This window comes from Chiloscyllium plagiosum, chromosome 11 (genome assembly GCF_004010195.1).
Source record: "Chiloscyllium plagiosum isolate BGI_BamShark_2017 chromosome 11, ASM401019v2, whole genome shotgun sequence".
Classification (NCBI taxonomy): Eukaryota; Metazoa; Chordata; class Chondrichthyes; order Orectolobiformes; family Hemiscylliidae; genus Chiloscyllium; species Chiloscyllium plagiosum.
The window spans coordinates 18,607,971-18,634,236 of record NC_057720.1 but is presented as its reverse complement, the minus strand read 5'-3'; the positions used below and the strand labels follow the sequence as shown (position 1 = coordinate 18,634,236).

At 40.6% G+C, this 26,266-nt stretch overlaps 1 protein-coding gene across 6 annotated transcripts in view; it reads right to left on the bottom strand.

Annotated features, from left to right (window-relative positions):
- Positions 1 to 26,266, bottom strand: part of ccdc18 (coiled-coil domain containing 18) — a 185,231-nt gene that overhangs the window by 81,157 nt on the left and 77,808 nt on the right. For all 6 annotated transcript variants that reach the window (XM_043698814.1, XM_043698816.1, XM_043698817.1 and 3 more), the window contains 3 exons: positions 19,671 to 19,873; positions 9,008 to 9,118; positions 4,011 to 4,142 (listed from right to left, as the gene is read on the bottom strand). In XM_043698814.1, the coding sequence (XP_043554749.1) occupies positions 4,011 to 4,142; positions 9,008 to 9,118; positions 19,671 to 19,873 (446 nt within the window). The remainder of the gene's footprint in view (positions 1 to 4,010; positions 4,143 to 9,007; positions 9,119 to 19,670; positions 19,874 to 26,266) is intronic.

The following is a 26,266-nucleotide window of genomic DNA, read 5'->3' as shown; positions in this document are numbered from 1 at the left end:
AAAACTGTTGGATTATAACCTGGTGTTATGATTTTTGACCTCATCACAAGAGGCAACAATTAGCAACTGTGACTGTTCTGCAGTGTCAGTGTGGATAAAGGCAAGAACTATTGCAGAAAAGTTGACCTTTGACATTTTCAATGGAGGCCCATCTCACACTACAAGCTCCATAGATAGTCTGCTCTCAAATCTTGGTCACAGCAGATCAAAAATAAAGGAGTTTAGCAGCAAAGATAGTTGAAGAACAATGGCAAATGTTTCAGAAAATAAATCATGACTCACAGCAAAAACGTATCCCAGTGAGAAGGAAGGATTCCAGGAGAGGGATAAGCCAACTTTGGTTAAATAGAGAAGTTAAAGACAGCATCAAATTGAAAGAAAAAAAAGAACACCTTGTAAAGATTGGTGATAAGCCAGAGGTTTGGAAAGGTTTAAAAACCAACAAAAGATGCCCAAAAAAACTGAAAAGAGAAAAAATAAACCTTGAGGGTAATCTTGCAAGTATTTCAAGTCAGACAACAAGCGCTTCTTTAAATTCACAAGAGAAGCCAAAGTAAACATAGTCCCATTAGAAAATAAGGCTGGGAGGGTAATAATGGGGCAACTGGAAATAACAGGAGTTGAATAAATGCTTTCCCCGTAGAAAGGATTAATAATATCCCAAACTATTAAACATTCAAGAGGCAAAGGAGGAGAGCAAATAAATACAAAAAGTTTTTCAAAAGTTAGAACCCTTGCAGATTTGGCAACATCGAGGGCCAAAGGGCCTGTACTGCGCTGTATTCTTCTATGTTTTGTTTTACTTGGTTATTAATTTTGGTTTGGAGTTGTGAAGCATGAACAGAAAAAGACCTTTGGACTGTGAGCAGTCTTTTGAGTTCAAAAAAGGATAAACAAGCTGATGTGTTTTTGTGAGGCCAGGCACAAAAGTTAATTGCAGGTTGGATCTTGATCAAAGTGCTCCATAGACACTTTAATTCCAGGGAAAGTAGTTTGTTTAACCAGAAAGCAGATGTCCATTAATGAGGTCAGTACCTGAGAAATGGTGCCAGCAAGTCTGGAAGAGAACATGATGATCAAACAGGAGGGGCTGGAGAGTTTGAAATGGTTCTAGATTATGTTTCTGAGAAGGAAGAGTTGGTTGTTTATGCCATCATACAGGAAGTTCAAAGAATAGAAACTATGACTGTTGCTGAAACTTTCTCAGCATGAACTGAAAAGGTGGACTGATGTCTTCAGAAAATCAACCAAGAAACAATCACACATATGACTCTGAAACAATGCAGTGGGAGAACTGCTTAAGTAATCTGGTCAGTTTTGTTATTTTGTTTTGTTTATCCCATAACTATCTTTGTTGGTCTGTCCTGTGTGTGAATTGGGATGAAAACAAAGGTTACTGAATTTAATTATAGATTACTTTGTGGTTTAATTTTGCTCTCCTAAAGTTACTATATTATTGATAAATAGTTAAGTGATTTGCTTAAGCTACAAACCCAGTGTCTAGAATTGACAATCCAGATAGTCTGGGATTGGTTATTCAAAAAGTGTGGTTAGGAACTATGGGGGGTCAATTTGGGCATCTTTGAAAGTTTTAATTTTACTCTGTTATGAACATAGAGGAGGGAAGGTAAGTTTGATTTGGCTGCCTGTCTCCACGCTGTAATACTACAGAAGAAGTGCTAGAGAAACTAATATGGTTAAACACTGATAGGTCCCCTGGACCTGATGAGATGCATCCTAGGATAGTAAAAGAACTAGCTACAGATATAGTATATGCACGGTTAGTAATCTTTCAAGAAGCCCTTGATTTTGGAAAAGTCCCACAGCATTAGAAAACTCCCAATATAACACCTATATTTAAAAAGGGAGGGGAACAAAGAACAGGTAATTACAGGCCATAAGCTTAATGTCTCTTAGTGGGACAATGTCAATGTTAAAGTCTACTGGAATGGGGAAAGTGAAAACAATATAGCCAAGTTGTAGATGATACAAAAACAAGTGAGAAGGGAGTGGTGAGACTAATACAAAGAACCTGCAGAGAAACAAAGTGGGCAAAAACTTGCCAGATGAAATATAATGTGAGAAAATGTGAGGACATGCATTTTAGTAAGAAGAATAGGGGAGCTGAACTAAATGTTACTTAAATAGAAAAGGACTGCAGAAAGTTAAGGAACAGAAGGATTTAGAAGTCCTCTTCCATGAATCACAAAAAAACTGGCATTCAAGTTCATCAGGTAATATGGAAGGCAAATGGAATATCTGACCTTCATTTCAAAATAAATGGTATCTAACAGTAAGGAAGTTTTGCTTAAACTATACAAGGTGCCCTTCAGGCCACAGCTGGAATACTATGAACAGTACCGAGCCCCTTATCTAAGCAAAGATATACTAAAGTGAACAATCCAGAGGAGGTTCACTGGGCAAAGACCAGGTATGGAAGGACTACCTTATGAGGAGAGGTTGTGTAGGTTAGGCCTGTACTTGTTGGCAGATAGAAGAATGAAAGGCCTCCTCACAGAAATATACAAAACTCTCAGAGGACCTGATAGGGTAGATGTGGAAAGGTTGTCTTCCCCTTGTGGGAATGTCTTAGACCAGATGGCATAATCTCAGAATTATAGGGGTTGCACATTTAAGACAGATGAAGAGGAATTTCTTCTCTTGAGGGGTATGTATTTGTGGAATTCTGTACACAGAGAATTGTTGAGGCTAGGTCATGAAGTACATTCAAGGCTGAGATAAACTGATTTGCAATCAGTAAGGGAATCAAGGGTTATGGGGAAGAGGCAGGGAAGTGGATTGAGGATTATCATATTAACCAGGATCTCACTGAATAGTAGATGGGCTGAATGGCCTAATTCTGCTAAAACATCTTTTGGTCTAATAGTATCTTGAGAAACAGCAAAAGCTCTTCTATCACACAGATCTTAACATCATCACTGCAATAACAAAAAGGAGCATAGACAAACTAACATTTGACATCCTGCCAAATTGCACTGTTGCCTCAAAGAGACAGAATTAAATTGGAATCACTGGTGGATTATGCAAAACATATTATCCCAGCAAAGTACAAGCGAAGCTAGTGCCAATTTTCAGGAGCACAATCACACCTTCTAAAATACAACACCCTTTAATTCATTGTGGATTAGGTATCAGCCTACAAGTTAGGCATTGTAAAACATGCTCAAACTATATAAAAATGCATATAGTTATACATTTCTAACATTCACACAAAGAAATATTAGCTTTTCCAACTAAAGGAAAGAAGTTTAAAGGCATTTTTGAGCAAATGAATAAGCAAAGTGAACGTAGTTTATTTGGAGAGGCCATATTTGATGGACAATTATGGGATGGCACACTTATGTATTCCTGACACATTTAACTGGATTGGTTTGCAAAGCAGAACACTTGAATCTTGAAAGAAACCAAGCTGGAAGTAATAATACAGAATCTATTCAAGAAAACAATAGGAACACTGTTAGCCATTAACTCATTTAGTGGCAAATTATCGGACTTCTTCAATGACAGAAACAACAGCTCCAAATTATCTGACTTTCCAATGTCAAAGAAACTAGAAATCAGCACATCTTTTTCTGATTAAATTAGCATGTTGACGTTTTCACAAAACTCAAGTATTTAACACATTCAATTTTTCTCTAATTTTACATTTTTGGGCATGTCAATAGTTTTTATCATTACGATTACAATCAGATTCACCAAGAAAAGTAACAATGTGAGAAACAGAAAAGTGCACAGTTAAAAGACTACCAATGTGTTTCAGTCACATCAGCTTCTATGAAATCAAGGTCAGAAATCTTAGCCTGTAACTACAAAACAAGGTAATTTGGAATCATACAAATCTTTCTAAGCATATTAAAAACAGCATTCCTTTAATGAGTACAGCCCATTTTGTTTTTAAACAATACATTTATAATTTTAAAACTCCCATATATCAAGATAAAGAAACCCAAATGCAATTTTAAGTAATCGATTTTAAAACATAAGCTTACAATTTCAATCTGTTGCTCGAGTTCTTGATACTGTTCAGTTTGAATCTTCTTTATATGTTCACATGCAAAAATATTTTCCTGATGTTGTTCTGCTATGAATTTTTCCAATTTGATTATTTCTTTACTCTTTTCCTAAAATTTTGAAGGGAGAATTAGTGATAACAAAATCAATGGATATAGATATTATTATACAAAATATTTTCATAAAAGAAGCATGTTTCGAAGACAAGTCATGCAATGAAGGAAGTGAGGATGAGAAGAACACTTTTTCAAAACAATATTTGCACATTTAATTAACTGACCAAGGATAATCCACCTCAGATTAATATTTTTGTTTACCCCAAATCGGAAAAGGCATTCATGTCTGAATGGAGAATTTCTCCATGTTTATCACTTTAAAATAATAGAACATAGAAGAATACAGCGCAGTACAGGCCCTTTGGCCCTCGATGTTGAGCCGATCCAAGCCCACCTAATCTACACGAGCCCACTATCCTCCATATGCCTATCCAATGCCCGCTTAAATGCCCATAATGAGGGAGAGTCCACCACTGCTACTGGCAGGGCATTCCATGAACTCACGACTCGCTGAGTAAAGAACCTACCCCTAACATCTGTCCTATACCTAACCCCCTTAATTTAAAGCTATGTCCCCTTGTAATAGCTGACTCCATACGTGGAAAAAGATTCTCACGGTCAACCCTATCTAAACCCCTAATCATCTTGTACTCCCAGATGGAGGTTTTGACCTCCATCTGGGAGTTTTGAAGATACTCAGTGGTGGTTCCTCACAGATATTGCTTCTCCAGCTTGGGCCATCTTGGATTAGAACTTCCCAAGGTTCAATGGGAATGCTGCATTCTTTCCTGGAGGTTTCAGGGGTGTTCTTGAAGCATTTCCCCTGTCCTCCTGGTAACAGCTTGCTGTGAGAGAGCTTGTTTTGGAAGTTTTGTGTCAGCTGCATGGGCAAGGTGACCTGCCCAGTGCAGCTGATGGAGTTTAGCCAGTGCCTCATTTACTGGGACTGTTAGCCTGATATTCAAGCACCAATCTTTCCAATAAATATTCAGCATTTTACTGAGGTGCTGCTGTGATACTGGCGATAACCACCTGGCCGTCTGAATTCAGAGTTAGTGGATACACATTAATCCTAATGTAGAACAATACATTTATCCTTCACTCCTCAATTACAGGAGCACTGCTGCCTGATAGACCATGAGCTTCAGGCTGAGTTTCAGCTCTTTATCCAAAGGCCAAATCTGCAGTGCAACTCACCCTCAATGCCATACCTCCATATTTTTTGCAGAAGTCTACCATGGGGAACCTTATCAAAAGCCTTACTAAAATCCATATACACCACATCCACTGCTTTCCCCTCGTCCACCTCCTTAGTCACCTAATGTATTTGGCATCAATTTAAAAAAAAAGCCTTGGGTAAAACAAAATTAATTCTTAGGATGCATGCATATTTCAGATGATCAGGATTAAATTGACCAACCTTAGTTGCCACAAAGTGATGGTGGCAGGCCTTCATGAACTATGAGGGGACTATTTGCCACAATGATGTTGGATGAAGTTAGAGGATTTTTTTCTGGCAACATTGAAGGATTATCAATATGCATCCCAAGTCATGTCTGAATGTGGCTTGATCATGGAGGTGATGGGTATACCCATACATCAATTGACCTTTAGTTAATATAACTTACAAGTTTTTGAAGTACAAAAGTTGTTGTTGCAATGCACCCTGTGCTGTTACAGGAGAGGAGTTAAAATTCAGACAAGTGGTGCTGTTCAAGCAGACTGCATTGTTATAGATAAAATCAGATAGTAGAAAGATTTTGGGGAATGTGAAAGTAGACCATATAATCCAGAATACTCAGTTCTCACCTGCACTTGTAGTCATAGTATGAATAGTCCACTTGGGTTTCTGATCAGTGATCACTCCCTACAGAATGCTGGTAACAGGAGACTCAAAACTTGAAACAAAATACCAGTATGGAAGCTAAATGGTTTAAGGGCTGCTCCATAGTACTGTTGATAACTGCTTTCAAAATTTTTCCAATGACAGGGGAAATGGGTTTATAGAATATTAATTGCTGTGGTTGGTTTAGATTCATCCTACATTTTTGTGAAATTAACATAGGCAATTTTTCACATCACTGAGCAACGCCAATGCAATTTTTAAAAAAAATTCGTTCATGGGTCATGGTCATCACTGGCAGGTCAGCATTTTTATTGCTCATCCCTAATTGCCCTTGATGTGGTGGCGGTGAGCTGCCCTCTTGAAACATTGCAGTCCACATGTTGTAGGTTGACCCACAATACTCATGGGATGGAATTCCAGGATTTTGACCCAGCAACAGTGAAGGTTTGGCAATATATTTTCAAGTCAGAACGAGGAGTTACATGGAGGAGAATTTGCAGGTGGTGAGTGTTCCCATGTATCGGCCATCCTTGTTCGTTTAGTGTTCTTTTCTGGAAGTGTTCGTGGGCCTGGAAGATGTTGTTGAAGAATCGGTGATGGAAGACATAAAAGTTTATGAGGTTCCAATCAAGTGGGCTGCTTTGTTCTAGATGGTGTCAAGCAAGAGTTTTATTTGAACTGCACCCATTTAGGCAAGTGGGTGTTTTCATTCACACTCCTGAGTTGTTCCTTGTAGATGGATACTCAGGCAGAAAGTTACTTGCCCCTGTATTCCCAGCATCAGACCCACCCTCATAGCCAATGTGTTTATGTGGCTGTTAGTTGAGTTTCTGGTCAATAGTACTGCCAAGGTTAGAGATATTGAGGGATTGAGTGATGTTAAGGGTTGATGATTAAATTGTCTCTTATTGGAGATGGTCAGTGCCTGGCACTTGTGTGGCGTAAATGATATTTGCTATTTGTCAGCCCAAGCCTTTTTGCATACAGGACATACTTGGGCAATGTTCCACATTGTCGGGTAGATACCAGTTTGCAATTGTACTGGAACAACTGGCAAGAAGAGTGGCAAATTCTGGAGCACAAGTGTTGAGTACCATTATTGGAATGTTGACAGGGCCCATTACCTTTGCACTACCTAGTGCTTGCAACCTTTCTTGATATCACGCGAATTAAATTGGTTGAAGTCTGGGTTCTGCATTCACTTGGCACTTCTGGCTGATGATTTCTGCAAGTTTTCCAGCCTTATCCTTTGCAATAAGCTCTTCATCAATGCAGATGGGGGTATTTGTGAAGCCTCGTCCTCCAATAAGTTGTTGAATTGTTCACCACCATTCACAAGTGGATGAGGTAGGATGCAAGGCTTAAATCTGATCTGCTAGTTGTGGGATCGCTTAGCTCTGAATATCACAGTGCTTATGCTATTTGGCACACAAGTAGTTTGATAGCTTTAGCAGGTTGACAACTCATTTTTAAATATGCCTGGTTCTGCTCCTGGCATGCCCTCCTGCACTCACTAGTGATCCCCTGATTTGATGATAATGGTTGAGTGGGGATATGCTGGGCATGAGGTTGCAGATTGCATTGGAGTATAATTCTGCTGCTGTTGACTGCCCAGCCTTGAGTTGCTGGATCTGTCTGAAGACTGTCCCATTTAGCACAGTGATAATCCACACAACACAATACAGGATATTCTCAATGTGAAGGCAGGACTCTACTAGGACTGTGCAATGGTCATTCCTACCAATCTTGTCACAGACAGATGCACCTGAAGCTAACAGACCAAGTATGTTTTTCCCTCATTGGTTCCCTCTACCTGCTGCAGACTCAGTCCAGCAGCAATGTCCTTCCAGAACCAAACAGTTCAGTGAGTAGTGTTACTGCCTCGCCACTCTTGGTGATGGACATTGAAATCTCCCACCCAGAATATGTTTTGATCCCTATCCACCCTGAGTGCATCCGTAAAGTGTTATTCAACATGGAGGAATGCCAATTCATCAGCTGAGGGAGGAAAGTACGTGGTAATCAGGAGGAGGTTGCCTTGGCCAAGTTTAACCTAAAGCCATGAGGCTTCATGGGTCCAAAGTCAACATTGAGGACTCCAAGGGCAATTCCTTCCCTACTGTATACCTCTACTGGGTCTGTCTTGTAGTTAGGATAGGACATATTCACAGATGGTGATGGTGGTGGCTGGGACATAGTCATACCCATGGAATCAAACCTGACCGACAATGTCAGGCTGTTGCTTGAATAGCCTCCAAGACAGTTCTACCAATTTTGGCACTAACACCCCCAGAGTTCTAAGGAGGACTCCATAGGATCGACAACACTGTTTCTGCCTTTGCCTTTTCTGGTGCATAGATCAATGCAAGCTGGTCCATTCAGTTTCATTTCTTTGTGGCGACTTTGTATCAATTGATACAACTGAGTGGCTTGCATAGCCATTTCAGAGAGCAGTTGAAAGTCAATCACATTGCTATGCCTCTGGAGTCACATGTATGCCAGACCAAGTGAAGATGGCAGATTTTCTTCTTTGAAGGACATTAGTGAAACCATTAGTCTGGGATTATAATCTGCACCTTTAGGTAAAGATGTGAAGAAGTAATTCTTTAAGAAAAAAATGTAAATAGGATGTGCACTCTTGGAATTCTACAAGAAAACACCATATTTCAATATGATTTCTGGGGTAAAATGAAAGCATGATTTAAATGGCTTTCAACTTAAAAGGTTCAATCACTCGTCTTATAAATACACAAACTTTGGAGTTTCCAAGCTCTACATGAAACAAAGTGCTTCCAAGTCACAACTCCATTAAGCAAATAAAATTGAATATTTAATAGTTGCAAATGCTGGAAATCTCTATTTTCTGAGCTGTAGAAAAAGAACAAAATTCAAAAATGCATGGGTTTTTAAACAAAGTTCTCATTTTCAATAAGCATAGATATCTACATGATTGTCAAGAAATTGCCATATTTCGAGGACTTTTTCTGAAATTAAAGTGGTTGTGATACCTCACTTTAACAATCTAAGTAAGCATTGCACAATAGTTGTCATTAAATTATTATTCCAATTTTACCGCAATCTCTTGTTCATGTTCGATTGTTTTGACTGCATTTGTTGTGCAAACAATGGTTTTCTCCTCCAACTGTTTCTCCATTATGGCAAGCTGACTTTTTGTTTTCCTCAGCTGCGAAACAAATGTGATATGGACATATTAAGAAGTATTTCAAAACACTTATCTTTGGATATGAATAATTAACCAAATACAGTTGACATAACTGTATTTCCTTTCACTCAACGCAGATTCTCCACATATTTCAGCATATTTCACACATTACTGCACACAAACTTTTGAAACTTGTTTTAAGTGCTCAGAAAATTGAGTACTCCTGAATTCCCAATATGTATGCACAGTAAGGATCCTAACAAGAGAGCATAAAGTTAACTGAGTATTATTATAATTTTATAATCTGACACTGGGGGAAAATTAGCACTGGAACCTTAGCATGTAGCTATTTGCACAAAACTTCTGCTACACATTACTAACTACATTCAATTCTATGCAGATATGGGCATTATGTGGAAATTCACTTATCTTACTATAAGTAGGAGAGACTAAAATTGCAGTGATTGAGATTAGAAAAGGCATATTTGTAATGTGTATTTCTTTAAAAAAATGTTTATAAAATGTTTAAAGATCAGCTCCAATTCAATCCTTCACCACATGGCCTTTTAGAATATAACATTGATTGTTACTTTCTCCTTCAAAGTGCCCCAGCATTTTTAGGAACAGAGCAAGGTTTGAAAACTTATTAGCTGAATTTGGTCAAATGGGTTCTGGTCTTGAGATAAAGATCTGCTAAGTAACATTAATGCAGCATCAGGCTTTGTTTGTAGCTGACTTAACACTTGCCACAGTTGAAAAATAATCAATCATTTTTTTTTCTGAATGTTTCTGCTTCCAGAATTTCCAATCGCTGTTGAATAAAACAATCAACAATTTTGTGATTGAGAAAAGGAACTCAAAACTTGAGGACTCAGCAGATCAGGAGCAAAGACCAACGGGTTAGAAGTGTGGCAGAAAAACCCAAGACCAGGTTTAAGACTTCAGTGGCAGGTAAAAAAAACAGAGCGAAGTAAGGACTAGGTTCAAGGAAAAGAAAAATTATCGAAGTGTGAAATCATGAGAAAACAGATTAAGTAATTGGCACATGAGTCCTTCTCTTTTCCCTTTCTAAACTAAAGCATAGACTTGAACCAGGAGCAAAGAAATTTACATTTTACACATTGGGTAAGTTTAAGAGCAAGTAAATTAATTATTAAAATATGATTCGCTCAAAGGTATATTTTAGGAAGTTAAAAACAATGACTGCAGATGCTGGAAATCAGATTCTGGATCAGTGGTGCTGGAAGAGCACAGCAATTCAGGCAGCATCCGAGGACAGGCAAAATCGACGTTTCGGGCAAAAGCCCTTCATCAGGAATATTCCTGATGAAGGGCTTTTGCCCGAAACGTCGATTTTGCCTGTCCTCGGATGCTGCCTGAATTGCTGTGCTATTCCAGCACCACTGATCCAGAATCTGGTTACCAGCATCTGCAGTCATTGTTTTTACCTCAAACATGAGCTATCACCAGCACCTCCATATCCTCGGCAGAGTGGGAGGGGGAGTTGAAATGTTGAGCCACTGGGCGATGTGGTTGATTGGTGCGGGTGTCTCGGAGATGTTCCCTAAAGCGCTCTGCTAGGAGGCGTCCAGTCTCCCCAATGTAGAGGAGACCGCATCGGGAGCAACGGATACAATATTTTAGGAAGTTGTCAATCCACAAGCACAGTGTGTAGTACAGTAGTTGCAGTCATCGTGTGGCTACAAAGAGACAGGCTGTGCAAGAGTCAAATGAATCTGGCCACTCTCAAATTAGTACTGGAGACTGCTGGGGTGATAATAGCTTGAAAGAAGGCACTGTACAACATAGCAGCAATAAGAAAGGGGTTGCGGGAAGAGGAAACAGTCAAGTGAAGAAATGTAGCTCTTCTACTATTGTGGGTCCCTCATGATATGTTAAAAAAAACCACACACACACCTCATGGCCTTGTGTCTTAATGTATGGACCATTCACAATGAAGTGGATGAATTAGTCATGCAAAACAGACAAAAAGAAGTACAATATTGTTAGAATTATGGATATGTGGCTGCAATGTGATCCAGGGTATTCATGTTTTAGTAAGGAAAGACAACAGGAAAAGGAAATGGGGCTACATTGCTGATTAAAGATGTCATTAAGACAATAGTGAGGAAGGATATTAACTCCAATGAAGCAGAATCTTTTGAGTAGAGTTTAGCAACAGAATTGAGCATAAAACAATAGTGGGGGTTCTATCTAATAATAATGCAGAAATTAGAGACAAAAGAAATAAAGATACAGCTGCAATTTTAATACGCACATGGGTTTGAAAAATCAAATCAGTAACAATGTAGTGGAGAAGGAATTCTTTGAGTGTGTAAAAGATGTTTTCATGATCAATATGTTGACAAACCAACTACAGGTCATCCTAGGCAGGGTACTGTGTAATGAGAAACCAACAATGAGCAATCTAGCTGTGCAAGGCCCCTTGGGGAAGAACATGATTGAACTCCTCATTAAGATGGAGAGTGACAAAATAGGTCCCTTACAGTCAGAAACAGGGGTAACAAAGAAAAGGCAGACCAGTTCAATATATATTCTGTCTCAGTCTTCACAAACTCCTAAAAATGTCAGGGAACACAGGATCTCGTGACAGGGAAGAACTGGAGCAAATTAGTATTGTAAGGAAATGGTATTGGGGAAATCGATGGGATAAAAGGCCAGGGCTTGATAATCTGCACTGAAAACTACAAATGCTGGAGATCACAGTGGGTTAGGCAGCATCAATGGTGAGACACCAAGCTAACAGTTCAAACGTAGATGATTCTTCATCAGCATCATCTAGACTTGAAACGTTAACTTGCTGTCTCTCAATAGATGCTGTCTGACTCACTGTGATCTCCAGCATTCGTTGCTTTCAGTAGAGATTCTAACATTTGCAGTAATTTGCTCCTATGTTGATAATCTACACCCCAGCCTATTACGGAAGTCTTAGAGTACAGGATGGAATGATGGTCATCTGTCAAAATTTGAGGCGAGCTGGAACAGTTTCTATGGATTACAAGGTTATTAATGTAATTACTTAAAAAAAAAGGAAATAGAAAGAAATGGGAAATTATAGACCAGTTAGCTTGACATTGGCAGTAGGGAAAATGCTGGAGTCCATGATAAAAGATGCAAAAGTATAGCATTTGGCAAGTAGTGATAGGACTTGACGAGGTCAGCATGAATTTACATCAAGGGAAAACAGAAATCATGCTTGGCAAACCTATTGGAATTTTTTTTTGAGAATGTAACTAGTAGAGTTGATAAAGGAGAGCCAGTAGATGTGGTTGACTTGAACTTGCAGAAGGCTTTTGATAAGGTGATAAGACACAACGTTTTTCACACAAAGGGTGGTGAGTACCTGGAACACACTGCCAGGGATGGTAGGAGCAGACACAATAGCAGCATTCAAGCAGCACCTAAATGAATATATGAATAGGAAGGGAATAGAGGGATAAGGATCCTGTAAGCAAAGACAGTTTTAGCATGGAAGGGCAAAATGTGTCCACACAGGCTTGGAGGGCCGAAGAACTTGTTCCTATGTTGTACTGTTCTTTGTTCTTCTTTTACTCCACTATCATTTATGTATCATGTTCATCTACAATCTAACAACGCAAAGAAAAAAAAGTGTAGATTATGCAGTGCTTAAATCTGTTCTGCTGTTTAGAGATAATGACTGATCTGTGATCTATTTCCTTTTAATTCCATATAGAAATCTATCAATCTCAGTTATATATTTGACAATTGATCAAGCATCAATTTTCCTTTGTAGAACCAAGTTCCAAAATTCTATACCTTTTCTGTGAAACCTTAATTCATTGCTTCCAAAACTAATTTTGAGGGAATACAACCCCAGTTCATGATACCTCTCTTTGTAATTCCATCCTTGAAGTCTACTTATTGTTCTGTTAAATCGGCACTACTTTACCTCCAACTTTAACATTTTTTCTAAGGTGTAGTGTCCTGAACTGCTCACAATATTTCAAGAATTTTCTCATTAATTAGCCACTATGGCGATCATGGTCCAGAGAGAAGTCTTTGAAGGATTTTAAACATAATGGGCAAAGTTTTAAATTTAAAGCTTTGAGAGACCACGTACTAACACAGATTAGCAAGCAAAGGGACCGGAGTGAGCAGGATTTGGTTCAGGTCAGAAAACAGGTACCAACATTTTGAATGGTCTGAAGTATATGGTCAGTGCAGGATGGAATGGTGGTCAACATAGCAAAGAAACTGGCTAGAATTTGAAAATGACAAAAGGCATGGATGATGATTTCAGCATAAATGGTCTGAAATATGGAGGGTAGAGTGATATTATGTAAATGCAAGCTGAAAATCTTTGTGGAGAGGGATGTTGCTGGCTGAATCAGCGATCACTATACATTTCTAATTGCGTTTGAGAAAGGGAGCGACCTTTTTAATCCATTACAGTCCATTTGGTGTAGGTTTACACCAATGCCATTAGAGAAAGAATTGCAGACCTCTGAACCAGTGACAATTAAGGGATAGCAATATATTTCAAAGTCAGAGGGTGAGTGGCTTGGAGGGGGAACTTGAAGATGGTGGTGTTCCCTTCTATATGCTGTTCTTGTCTTTCCTGATGGCAGTAGTTGTGGGTTTCAAAAGTGGTGTTGGAAAGTGCAAAGGAGCCTTGACAAATTTTGGTAGTGCATCTTGTAAATGTTACAAATTGCTGTTACTGTGCATCCGTGGTGGAGGGAATCAAATTTTATGGATTTGGTGACAAGCAAGCAAGCTGCTTTGTCCTGGAATGTGTCAAACATATTGAGTGTTGTTGGAACTGCATTCATCAAGACAACTGGGAACTATTCCATTACACTCCTGACTTGTGCCTCGTGGATAGTGGATAGATTTTGGGAGGTGGAAGGAGAATTCCTCTCTGTGGAATTCATAGCCTTTGACCTGCTGCGATAGTACTTACATGGTTAATCCAGCTCAATTTCTAGTCAATGGTAATTCCCAGGATATTGATGGTGAGGGATTTAGTGAAGGGAATGACATGGAATGTCAAAGACAAATGGTTAGATTCTCCCTTGCTGATCTTGCTTGGCAGTAATGGCACGAATAATGTGCAACCAACGACAATTATCCCGAGCCTGATCTGATTACCATACCAATTCTGATCTTATAATGTAGAAAAGGTCATTGATAAACCTGATGAAGACAGTTGCACCTAATACATTAGCCTGAGGAACATCTCTCAAGATGGACTGGAGCTAAGATGATTCTCACCAATAACCAAAGCCATCTTCCTTTGTGCTAGGTATGATTACAACTTATGAAAAGCTTCAAATCTGATTCTAATTCACTGTGGCTTTGCTAGGGGGGGGCTTATGCCTGAAACGTCGATTCTCCTGCTCCTTGGATGCTGCCTGACCTGCTGCACTTTTCCAGCAACACATTTTTCAGCTAGGGGTCTTTAATGCCTCACTCGGTCAAATGTTGCCCTGATGTCAAAGGCAGATATTCTCACCTCATCTCCAGAATTCATCTCATTTGACCATGTTTGGAAAAGTGATGTCAGGAGCTCAGTAGAACTCAAAATGAGTGTCAGTGAGCAGGTTATTGCTTACCAAGTACTGCTTCATTGTATTGTTGATATATCATCCCATCATTGATCATCAAGAGTAGACTGCTGCTTGGACTAACCAGGGCTCTATAGAGCTGCAGCATAACCTCATGGTTCTTAAACCCAATCCCCCTGCTAATGAAAGCCAACACACCATATGCCTTCTTAATAATCCTTTCAAATTGAGTGGCAACTATGGTCATGGACCACCAAGATCCCTCTGTTCCTCCACACTGCCAAGAATCCTGCCTGTATTCTGCATTCAAATCTGACCTTCCAAAGTGAATCACTTCACACTTTTCCAGGTTGAACTCCATCTGCCACTTATTAACCTAGTTCTGCATTCTGTCATTGTCCTGTTGAAACATACAATAGCCTTCCACATTATCCACAACTCCACCAATGTTCACGTCATCAACAAACTTACTAACCCACCCTTCCATTCCTCATCCAAGTCATTTATAAAAATCACAAAGAGCAGAGGTCCCAGAATAGATCTCTGCGGAACACCACTGGTCACCAAGCTGCAGGGTGAATAATTTCAAGAATTGGCTGGCCCATTGGCTGGCTTCTATGGGCCAGCCAATTCTGTATCCAGACAACCAAACTTCCCTGTATCCCATGCCTCCTTACTTTCTGAATGAGCCTACCATGGGGAATCTTATCAAACGCCTTACTAAAATTCATGTAAACCACATCCACTGCTTTACTTCCATCAACTTGCTTTGACTCATCCTCAAAGAATTCAATAAGGTTTGTGAGGCATGACCTACCCCCCGCAAAGCCATGCTATCTCTAATCAAACTATTTCCAAGTAATCATAAATCCTGTCTCTCAGAATCCTCTCCAATACATTACCCACCACTGATATAAGATTGACTGGTCTATAATTCCCAGAGTTATCCCTATTCCCCTTCTTGAACAAAGGAATAATATTTTCCACCCTTTGGCACTACTCCAGTGGACAGTGAGGACGCAAAGGTCATTGCCAAAGGTGCAGCAATCTCTTCCCTCTTTGGGTATATCCCATCTGGCCTAGGAGACTTATTTATCCTACAGTTTTCAAAACCTTCAGCATTTCCTCCTTCCTAATATCAACCTGTTCAAGCATATCAGTCTGTGACACGCTGTTCTCAAATATCAAGGTCCTTCTCAGTAGTGAATACTGAAGCAAAGTATTCATTAAGGACCTGCCCTACTTCCACCAACTCCAGGCGCAAGTTCCCTCCACTATCCCTGACTGGTCCTACCCTCACTCTGCTCAGCCTCTTGTTCCTCACATAAGTGTAGAATGCTTCTGGGTTTTAATTAATCCTATTCGCTAAAGCTTTTTCATGCCCCCTTCTAACTCTCCTAAGTCTATTCTTTGCTTCCTTCTTGGTTATCTTGTTACCCTCAAGAGCCATGTCTGATCCTTGCTTCCTCAACCTTAAGTAAACTTCCTTCTTCTACTTGAGTAGATGTTGCACATCACTTGTAACCCAAGGTTCCTTCACCTTAACATCCCTTCCTTGCCTCAGTGGAACAGACCTGTCCAGCACTATCCTAAGTGCTTCCTAAACAACCTCCACATTTCTGTTGTGCATTTTCGTGACAGCATCTGTTCCCAATTTAAGCGCCCTAGAGCCTGCCTAACAGCATTGTAATTCCACCCCCCCCTCCTCCACCAAATTAAAAACTTTCCCATACCATTGGCTCCTATCCCTCTCCATGAGAATTGTAAAGGTTAGGGAGTTGTGATCTCTCTCACTGAAATGCTCTCCCACTGAGAGATCTGATACTTGGCATGGTTAGTTGCCAAGCACCAAATCCAATATGACCTCCTCTCTAGTGGGTTATCTACATATTGCACCAGCAACACTTTCTGGACACAAATGACAAAAACTACTCCATTCAAAATATTAAACTAAGGAGGTTCCAATCAATGTTAGCCAAGTTAAAGTCACCCATGACAACAATCCTGTTATTTCTGCACCTTTCCAAAATCTGCCTCCCAATCTGTGTGTCTCTGTTGCTATTGAGGTGCCTGTACCAAACACCCAATAAAGTGATTGGTCCTATCCTGTTTCTGATTTCCACCCACACTGACTCATAGACAAACCCTCCACGACGACCTCCCTTTCTTCAGCTGAGATACTATTCCTGATTAGCAATGCCACTCCTCCATCTCTTTTACCTCCCCCACTCCCCCCAATTTCTTTTGAAACATCTAAACCCTGGCAACATCCAACAATCATCCCTGCCCCCGTGATATTGAAGACTCCGTAATGACCACAACATCATAATTCCAAGTGATTATCCATACTCTGAATTTGTCACCCTTATTTCTGATACTTCTTGCATTAAAGTAGACACATTTCAACCCATCACTCTGACTGCGCCTTTGCCCTATCAAGTGCCTATCTCTGTATGCTGTATCTGGCTGTTCACTACCTACTCCATTATCTGATCCGTAGCTCAGGTTCCCACCCGCCAATCTAGTTTAAACCCTCCCGAAGAGCTCTCGCAAACCCCTCGCCCAGGATATTGGTGCCCCTCCAGTTCAGGTGCAACCCGTCCTTCTTGTATAGGTCTCACCTTCTCCAGAAGGTATCCCAATGATCCACATATCTAGAGCCCTCCCTCCTACACCAGTCCAGCAACCACGTGTTCATCTGCACTCGTGCTGTATTCCTAGCCTCACTAGCATGTGGCACTGGTAACAATCCTGAAATTACTACTCTGCTCATTTTGCCTTCTGGCTTCCAACCAAATTCCCTATATTCTCTTTTCAGTTCCTCCCCTCTTTCCCCATCTATGTCATTGATACCAATGTGTACCACAACTTCTTGGTGCTCTCCCTCCCCCTTAAGAATCCTGTAAACTTTACTGTTCAAAAATGTTTCATTTCCTGATAAACATTAGAAATACACATATAAGGAGATTCAATAACAGCTTCTCCTTTGCTATTGTCAGATGTTTGAATGGATCTCTCAAATGTTAATGTTGATCTCTCTCTGTACACTCTTTCTGCAGCTGTAACACTCTATTCTGCACTCTGTTCGGCATGACCTGCTTGTAGAACATGTAAAAGAACACTTCCACCATATCATCTGGCTTCATAGGTCAGTATAACTGGTGCTGACCATTCTGCAAATTGGACTAGTTTGGTGATTCCTTCACTATCCAGCTTTCTGATTTCTGCCTCTGTTTTCCTGAAGAAGGGCCTGTGCCCGAAACGTCGAATCTCCTGTTCCCTGGATGCTGCCTGACCTGTTGTGCTGTTCCAGCAATAAAGTTTCAACTTTGATCTCCAGCATCTGCAGACCTCACTTTCTCCTGCCTCTGTTTTTGCCTATAAGGCAAGTTACAGTGGGTGTTCTTTGTGGAATCATGGAATTGCTTCCTGGTCGACATGTAATGTGGCCTTGGCTCCTCTGGTAGTCCCTTGACCTTCGTGGAAGACTTCTGGGTATTTAATTAGGACTTTGTTCAGGTAGCCATTTTCAAATTTAAAAATGTTGAGCCAATGTAGATGAATCTCTTGCAATCAATTTCACCCCATCAAGCTTGGGCCAAAGTGGTAACTGAACCAACTGCTTTTTGTATGAGATATTCACCTTCTTTTATATGTTAGCAAGGGCTCCCTGATTGGACCAGATTAACAGTCCCAATCAGGGAACTCATTTTCTACAAATCCAGCTGAAATGTGCAAATTTGAGGGGGTCCTGGATAGAATGGATGAAATTGCCATAATTTCCCTAGCAGAGGGATCGGCAACTTGGGGGCACAGATTGATAGAAGGTATGGAGAGTTACCCAGGGTTGGTAAATGTTTAGAATTTAGTACCTGAGTGGGTCGTGGAGGCAGAAAGACTCATCTCATTTGAAAGGTCTCTGAACATGCTGCTGAAGTCCCTTAACCTCCAGGGACATGGACTAATTGCTTTATCATAGAATTAAGTTGGCTCATTTTGGCACAGACACAATGGGCAGATAGCCTTCTTCTATGCCATAAATCTTTCTACACCATCTAAATGTTCAAGATATCTGAAGAAGAGGAATGTTCAGGGATATGGAGGAAAGGTGAAGAAGTGGAAATATATGAATTGCTCCTTGGGAAGAGAAGAATGGACATAATTGGTTGAATGGTCTTCTTCTGTACTATAACGGTTCTACATTTCAAAGCCAAGATTGGACTCATAAGCCACCTGACAGCTGATAAATAGATCAATGGAACGAAGACCATCACCCTTGACCTCAAGGGATAGCCACGATGTCTATGAATGGTTCTACAAGACCTTGAATGACTTAAATGTACATTTCCACAATGTCAGCACTGGGTGAATTATAGTAGGAGATACAATCTGCCATCTCCAGTCAACAGTTTAGAAACATAAACAATTCAAAGTATGCACTGTCCAAACTTTCTTTGAAGTTGTAAACAACCTAATAATGAACAAAGAATAGTGGCAATGGTACTATAGGGACTACTGCTGCTGCTGCTACTACTAGCACCAAAACAAAAATCTATTAACATTTATCACCAGCAAGTGCAATCTCAAACCATCTTTTCTTAACATCTGAATTACCAGATATATATGCCAAAAATAGAACTCAATCATAGCACTAATAAATCAATACAACTGATATGGAAATCTTATATTTGTTAAATAGATAAAATGCATCAAAAGAGCTCTGGGCATGATTTATACTTAGTAAAGGTTTCTCTGGATTCAATCTTCATGATAGGGAGAGTTAACGTCAGTCAAGTCAGTAAACAATGGCATTACAGTTCACCCCAGAATGGAGGAGGGAGTCGACTCATCCTGCAATCCTGCAGTATGCAAGTTCACACAAGAAAGTGCACGTGTGCAGGTCTGAGACAAAATCAGGAGCCTCGGTGCTGCCCTTGGCCTAGGCCCCCAGCTTTGTTTCTCCCTCCATCAACATGGACCTGTAAATGAAACATTTCTTTATATGAATGTGTAATTTAACGAACCTCCTCTTCCACATTCCCAATGTATGTGCTTTTTTCCGAAAGTTGCTCTTGTATCTGCTCGAAGTTATTTATCTGTTCAGTCAACTGAGTCTGTAACATTGAAATTGTAGCCTCAGCATCTAGTAATTGTGCCTGCAGCTTCTCAACTTCTATTGGCCTACATCGCTCCTCTTCTAAGTGCCGTTCCATGGACCTTCTGTCATCTAAGAAATCATGAGCAATAACAAAAGAAAGGATTATTTTACAAACTAAATAAAATTATAATACGGGAAAGCTTATTTTTTTAAAAACAGCATCAACTGTGATACCCAGATTTGTGCTGAGATAGTTGCTCTCAATCCTGTAGTAAATGAGAGATGAAACTTAACATGATATGGCTAGAGAGGAGCAGAAGGACTATGAATCACTATTCGATCATTTATTACAACATGCAAGTGAATTATTTTTAGGAACTGAGCTTACTGATGCGTCCCCTCAAAATTTAGATCAGAGTTTTCATTTCCTCTAGATTTTGCATTCTCATAGCGCTGGCCTATGGCAACAGAAGATTGGCCACAACAACAGTGTTGTATATTTTGTCAATATGATGGACTGTCACGATCCATTTTGGGTGCGAAACAGCTTTGTCCAACCTTGCTGCCTGCAAACATTTCACAAATAAAGCTCCTGCTGCTTAATACTTTGGATTCTTGGTCGTTCTTGCAACTTAACACAAGATGACAACTCAGGAAGAGTCACCAGACCCGAAACGTTAACTCTGATTTCTCTTCACAGATGCTGTTAGACCTGCTAAGCTTTTCCAGAAACTTCTGTTTTTGTTTCACCTTCAGGAATACCTTGTTTTAAATATGAAATGAGGTGGTGCTAAAATCTTTGCGGCACATCATGCTATTTGAAATTTCCATTTAAAACAAAAAGCAGGAAATTTTAGAATGTGGAACCGTATAATGACAATACAGAGAACTGAAACTTTTATACACAGAGATTTTATTTTTTTGTTCAAGCTAACAAAATTAAAGCATATATAGTTGTCTCTGTATTCTCAAGTGTTCTGAAGTGGGTGGGGGTCTAAAGCAATGGAGGAGTCTGGAACAGCCACAGAAACCGAGTTCTAAAACATATAAACCGTTTCTCACCAAGATCATTGGTGACTGCTGAATAGTTCGGATTCCACAAACGCAAGCAGCATGATAGTGAATCTAACTCCCAGCTTGGAGCAATTTTCAAGAAGTTAGCAGAATTCTGTCAATTCAAATACAACATCAATGATGCTATCAGAGACAGACTATCCACTCTAATCCCACATACTTCTCGCTTAGGAGACTTCTATTGCCTTCCGAAGATACACAAAACCAACACACCTGGATGGCCAATCTTATCGGGCAACAGGGTTCTGTGTGGGAACCTCTCTGTCAAGGGCATCTTGAAACTCATTGTACAAGGAACTCCCAGTTTCTGTCGCAACACTACAGATTTCTTACAGAAACTGAGCACCCAGAGACCAGTCGAACCAGGAACATTCCTCATCACAATGTACATTCTGGTACGCTACACCGGCATCCCTCACGACAACGGCAGTGCTGCATCAGCTTCAGTACTCAACTCCAACTACTGCCAATTTCCAGATGCCACCCATCTGCTTCATCCTCAAGCACAACATTTTCACCTTCTACAAGCAATTCTTCATCCAAACACAGGGAACAGCCATGGGAACCAAATTTGCACACCAATACACCAACACCTTCAACCAAAATTATACACTAGATACATAGACAACATTTTCTCCCTCCGGATTATGATGAGGATCACTGAAACGACTACACGATGATTTCAACAAGTTTCATTCCACCATCGTACTTACTATGGACTACTCATCAAAATCACGCATTCTTAGATACACACATCCCCATTAAGAACTGACATCTCAATACTTTAAGTCTACTACAAGCCCACAGATAATCTCATGATACTACACTTCTCGAACTTCCACCCGAAACATGTTAAAGAACCCTTCTCCTATGGACAAGCCCTGTGCATACACGGGATCTGCTCAAACGAAGAGGAATGTGACAGACATCTAAAGATGCTGAAAGACGGGATATAATACTCAACGTAACGATCGCCAGTTCCAACATGCCACAGTGAAAAACCACAATAACCTCTTCAGAAAAGGGGCACAGGATACGACTGATAGAGTACCCTTTGCCATCCAGTACTTCCCCAAAGCAGGGAAACCATGCCTTGTTCGTCACAGCCTTCACGGACGATAATGAACATCGCGCCAAGATCATTCCTACACCTCCACTTCTCGCCTTTAAACAACCGCCAAACCTTAAACAGACCATTGTTCGCAGCAACCTACCCATCCTTCAGGACATCAATCATAACACCATGCAATCCTGCCAAAAGGCAACCTCTGCAAGACATGCCAGATCATCGACATGGATACTACCATCACACATGGTAACACCACCCACCAAGTACACGGCAGATAGTCATATGACTCAGCCAATGTTGTCTATATCATATACCGCAGGCAAGAATGCCCCAAGGCATGGTATGTCGGTGAGACCATACATATGTTATGACAATGGATGAATGCTCCCTCCCAGTTGGAGAACACTTCAGCAGTTGAAAACATTCAGCTTCCAATCTTCAGCTAAATGTCCTCCAAGATGATCTCTGAAAAATACCAATGCAGAATCACAGAGCAGAAACTGATGGCCAAGTTCTGTACCTTTTCAAGACTGCCTCAACTGTGATCTTGGGTTCATGTCACGCAAATATGACCCCATCATACTGCTCTGTACCTGTAAAACCTTCCTTTGTGCCCTGTTTTGACACTATCACCTTGATATTTTATGATCGCTCTATCTTGTACAGTTTTGGATTACTTGTTACTTTGGTTAGACCCTCGGCAGCAACCCTTATACATATAATGTTATTCCAATCATTCAGTTTGTCTGCAAAACTACCTTATTTTTAATGCTTTGTAATAATCTCTTTGCCTTAATTGATCAGATTTTAGGCCTTCTCTTCACCTGCTATTCAGCTGTTGACACTTTACTCACACCGTCTGACATTCGTGACGTTAGAGACCTATTACCCGGCCTGTCGGCACTTCACTCACACCATTTGTACAATCTTTTGATTTCTCTGACTATAAATTCTGTGCCTGAGTGCTTTGCTTCACTTCACGTGACAAAGGGGCTGCGCTCCAAAATCTTGTTATTTCAAATAAACCTGTTGGACTGAAACCTGGTGTTGTGTGACCTCTGACAGAGACAGTCTGATGTGTGGTTTAAATTGTGAAGCAATCCACATGACTGATGGAAATGAACCTAGGCTTAAACAGAGCACTGAAAATAGCAGCCTCTTTGGCATTAGCAGCCAAAAAAGCTCAACAGTTAAGCTCAAGCATGAGTGTTCATAAAATGGCAGCTGTGAGATGAGCAGCAACAGACTCAAAACTGCCATGAGTTTGGAGAAACAGGTCACGCAGCAGCAAATTGCTGGAATCAAGAAGCTATATGCAGAAACTATAATAAAAAGGGTACAGTGAACAGTCGTGTTTCAGGAAGAAACAACATGCAGCAAAATTACAGAAAACTAAAAGTATAAAATCCACATCATAGAAAAATGGCATGAAAAAAGCCCAGACTCTCAGACCAAAGAGGAGCTGTTATTAAACATGCTGATCATTGCTAGCAACACCAACTAATACTGGGTCACTCCTTTATTGAATGGCAAACTGGTAAAAATGGAGGAGGACAGAGTCGGAGTTTTAGTCATATCTAAAAATGTGTATATCAGAAGCACCTGAGTCATACTACACAGCAATAATCAAAATTGTACTAAGAACGTACAGAGGCAAAGTGGTACCTTTAAAGGGCTGTGTCAATGTGAATATTCAGCTACATGGTCAGTCTGACGAGTTGCCCGGAGACATTGTCAAAGGAAATTCTCCAGCTTCATTGAGAAGGTCATGGCTGGAGAAAATCAAACTCAACTGGGGTGAAGTAAGCTGCTTCCTAGGTACAGAGACTAATCTATTATAAATTCCAAAGAAACATGCAATTGTTTTCCAAAGCAATCTAAGAAGCAAGGAAAAGATCTCTGTCAAATTGAAAATCAAGCAAAGTCTTGCAAGGCTAAATGGGTGCCTTATGCATTCAAATCAAAGGTTAAGACAGAATTAGAGAGGCTGGTCAAGAAGGGAGTCCTTGAACCTGTAAGCATGAATAATTGGGGTCTTTCTACTAGTGATGACGATAGATGGATCGGCACACCTCTATGGAGATTTTGAGGTCACTATTAATCCAGGAGCACGTGTTGAGCAGGATCAAACAACAAAAAAAAACGAAGAAAATTACAGCATAGGAACAGACCCTTCAGCCCTTCAAGCCTGTACCAATCCAGATCCTCTATCCGGACCTGTTGCCTATTTTCAAAGGATCTGTATCCCTCTGCTCCTTGCCCATTCATGTATCTGTTTAGATACATTTTAAATGATATTATTTTGCCCACCTCTACTACCTCCACTGGCAACGCATTCCAGGTACCCACCACCCTCTGCGTAAATGACTTTCCACACATATCTCTCAAATCTTTCCCCTCTCACATTGAGCTCCTGATCCCTAGTAATTGAGACCCCACTCTGGAAAAAGGCTTCATGCTATCCATTCTGTCTATACCTCTCATGATTTTGTAGATTTCAATCAAGTCCCTCACAATCTCCGTGTTTCTAATGAAAATGACCCTAACCTCATCAACCTCTTTGCATAGTTGGCACGCTCCATACCAGGCAACATCTGGTGAACCTCCTCTGCACCCTCTCCAAAACATCGGAATCCTTTTGGTAATGTGGCGACCAGAACTGTACGCTCTATTCCAAATGTGACCTAACCAAAGTCCTATTCAACTGTAACATGACCTGCCAACTCCTGTACTCAATACCCCAGCCGATGAAGGAAAACACGCTGTATGCCTTCTTGACCACTCTATCGACCTGTGTTGCCACCTTCAGGGAACAATGGACCTGAACACCAGATCAATTTTCCCTAGAATTTTTCCATTTATCGCTCTTGAACTGGATCTTAAAACGCATCACCTCACATTTGCCCGGATTGAACTCCATCTGCCATTTCTCCGCCCAACTCTCCAATCTATCTATATTCTGTTGTATTCTCTGACAGTCCCCTTCACTATCTGCTACTCCACCAATCTTAGTGTCATCTGCAAACTCGCTAATCATGCAACCTGTAACTTCCTCTAGATCATTTATGTATATCACAAACAGCAGTGGTCCCAGCACAGATCCCTGTGTGAAACACCACTGGTCACAGTTCTCCATTTTGAGAAAGTCCCTTCAACAACTACTCTCTGTCTCCTGCTGCCCAGCTGGTTTTCTATCCGGCTAACTAGTATGCCCCGGACCCCATTCGACCTCACTTTCTCCATCAGCCTACCATGGGGAACCTTGCCAAACGCTATACTGAAGTCTATGTATATGACATCGATAGCCCTCCCCCATCAATCAACTTTGTCACTTCCACAAGGAAATCTGTTAAGTTGGCAAGACATGACCTTCCCTGCACAAAACCATGTTGTCTATCACCAATAAGCCCATTTTCTTCCAAATGGAAATAGATCCTATCCCTCAGTACCTTCTCCAGCAGCTTCCCTACCACTGACATTAGGCTCACCGGTGTATAATTACCTGGATTATCCCTGCTACCTTTCTTAAACAAGGGGACAACATTAGCAATTCTCCAGTCCTCCGGTTCAAGGATGCTGCAAAGATATCTGTTAAAATCCCAGCTATTTCCTCTCTTGCTTCCCTCAGAAAGCTGGGATAGATCCCATCTGCACTTGGGGCCTTGTCTACCTTAATGCATTTTAGAATACCCAACACCTCCTCCCTCCTTATGCAGACTTGACCTACAGTAATCAAACATCTCTCCCGAACCTCATTATACATGCTATCCCACTCCTCAGGAGAATATTGACGCAAAGTACTCAATAAGAATCTCATCCGTTTTATCTGACTCCATGCATAACTTGCCTCCTTTATCCTTGAGTGGGCCAATCCTTTCACTAGTTACCTCTTGCCCCTTATATACGAACAATAGGCTTTGGGATTTTGCTTAACCCTGTTTGCTGAAGATATTTCATGACCCCTTTTGGGCCTCTTAATTCTTCGTTTCAGATTGGTCCCACTTTCCCGATAATTCATCCAAAGCTTCAACTGTTTTCATTGAGTCATAGTCATAGAGATGTACAGCATCGGTCCAACCCGTCTATGTCGACCAGCTATCCCAACCCAATCTAGTCCCACCTCCCAGCGCCCGGCACATATCCCTCCAAACCCTTCCTATTCATATACCCATCCAAATGCCTCATAAATGTTGCAATTGTACCAGCCTCCACCACATCCTCTTGCAGCTCATTCCATACACGTACCACTCTCTGCGTGAAAACATTGCCCCTTAGGTCTCTTTTATTTCTTTCCCCTCTCACCCTAAACCTATGCCCTCTAGTTCTGGACTCCCCGACCCCAGGGAAATGACTTTGCCTATTTATCCTATCCATGCCCC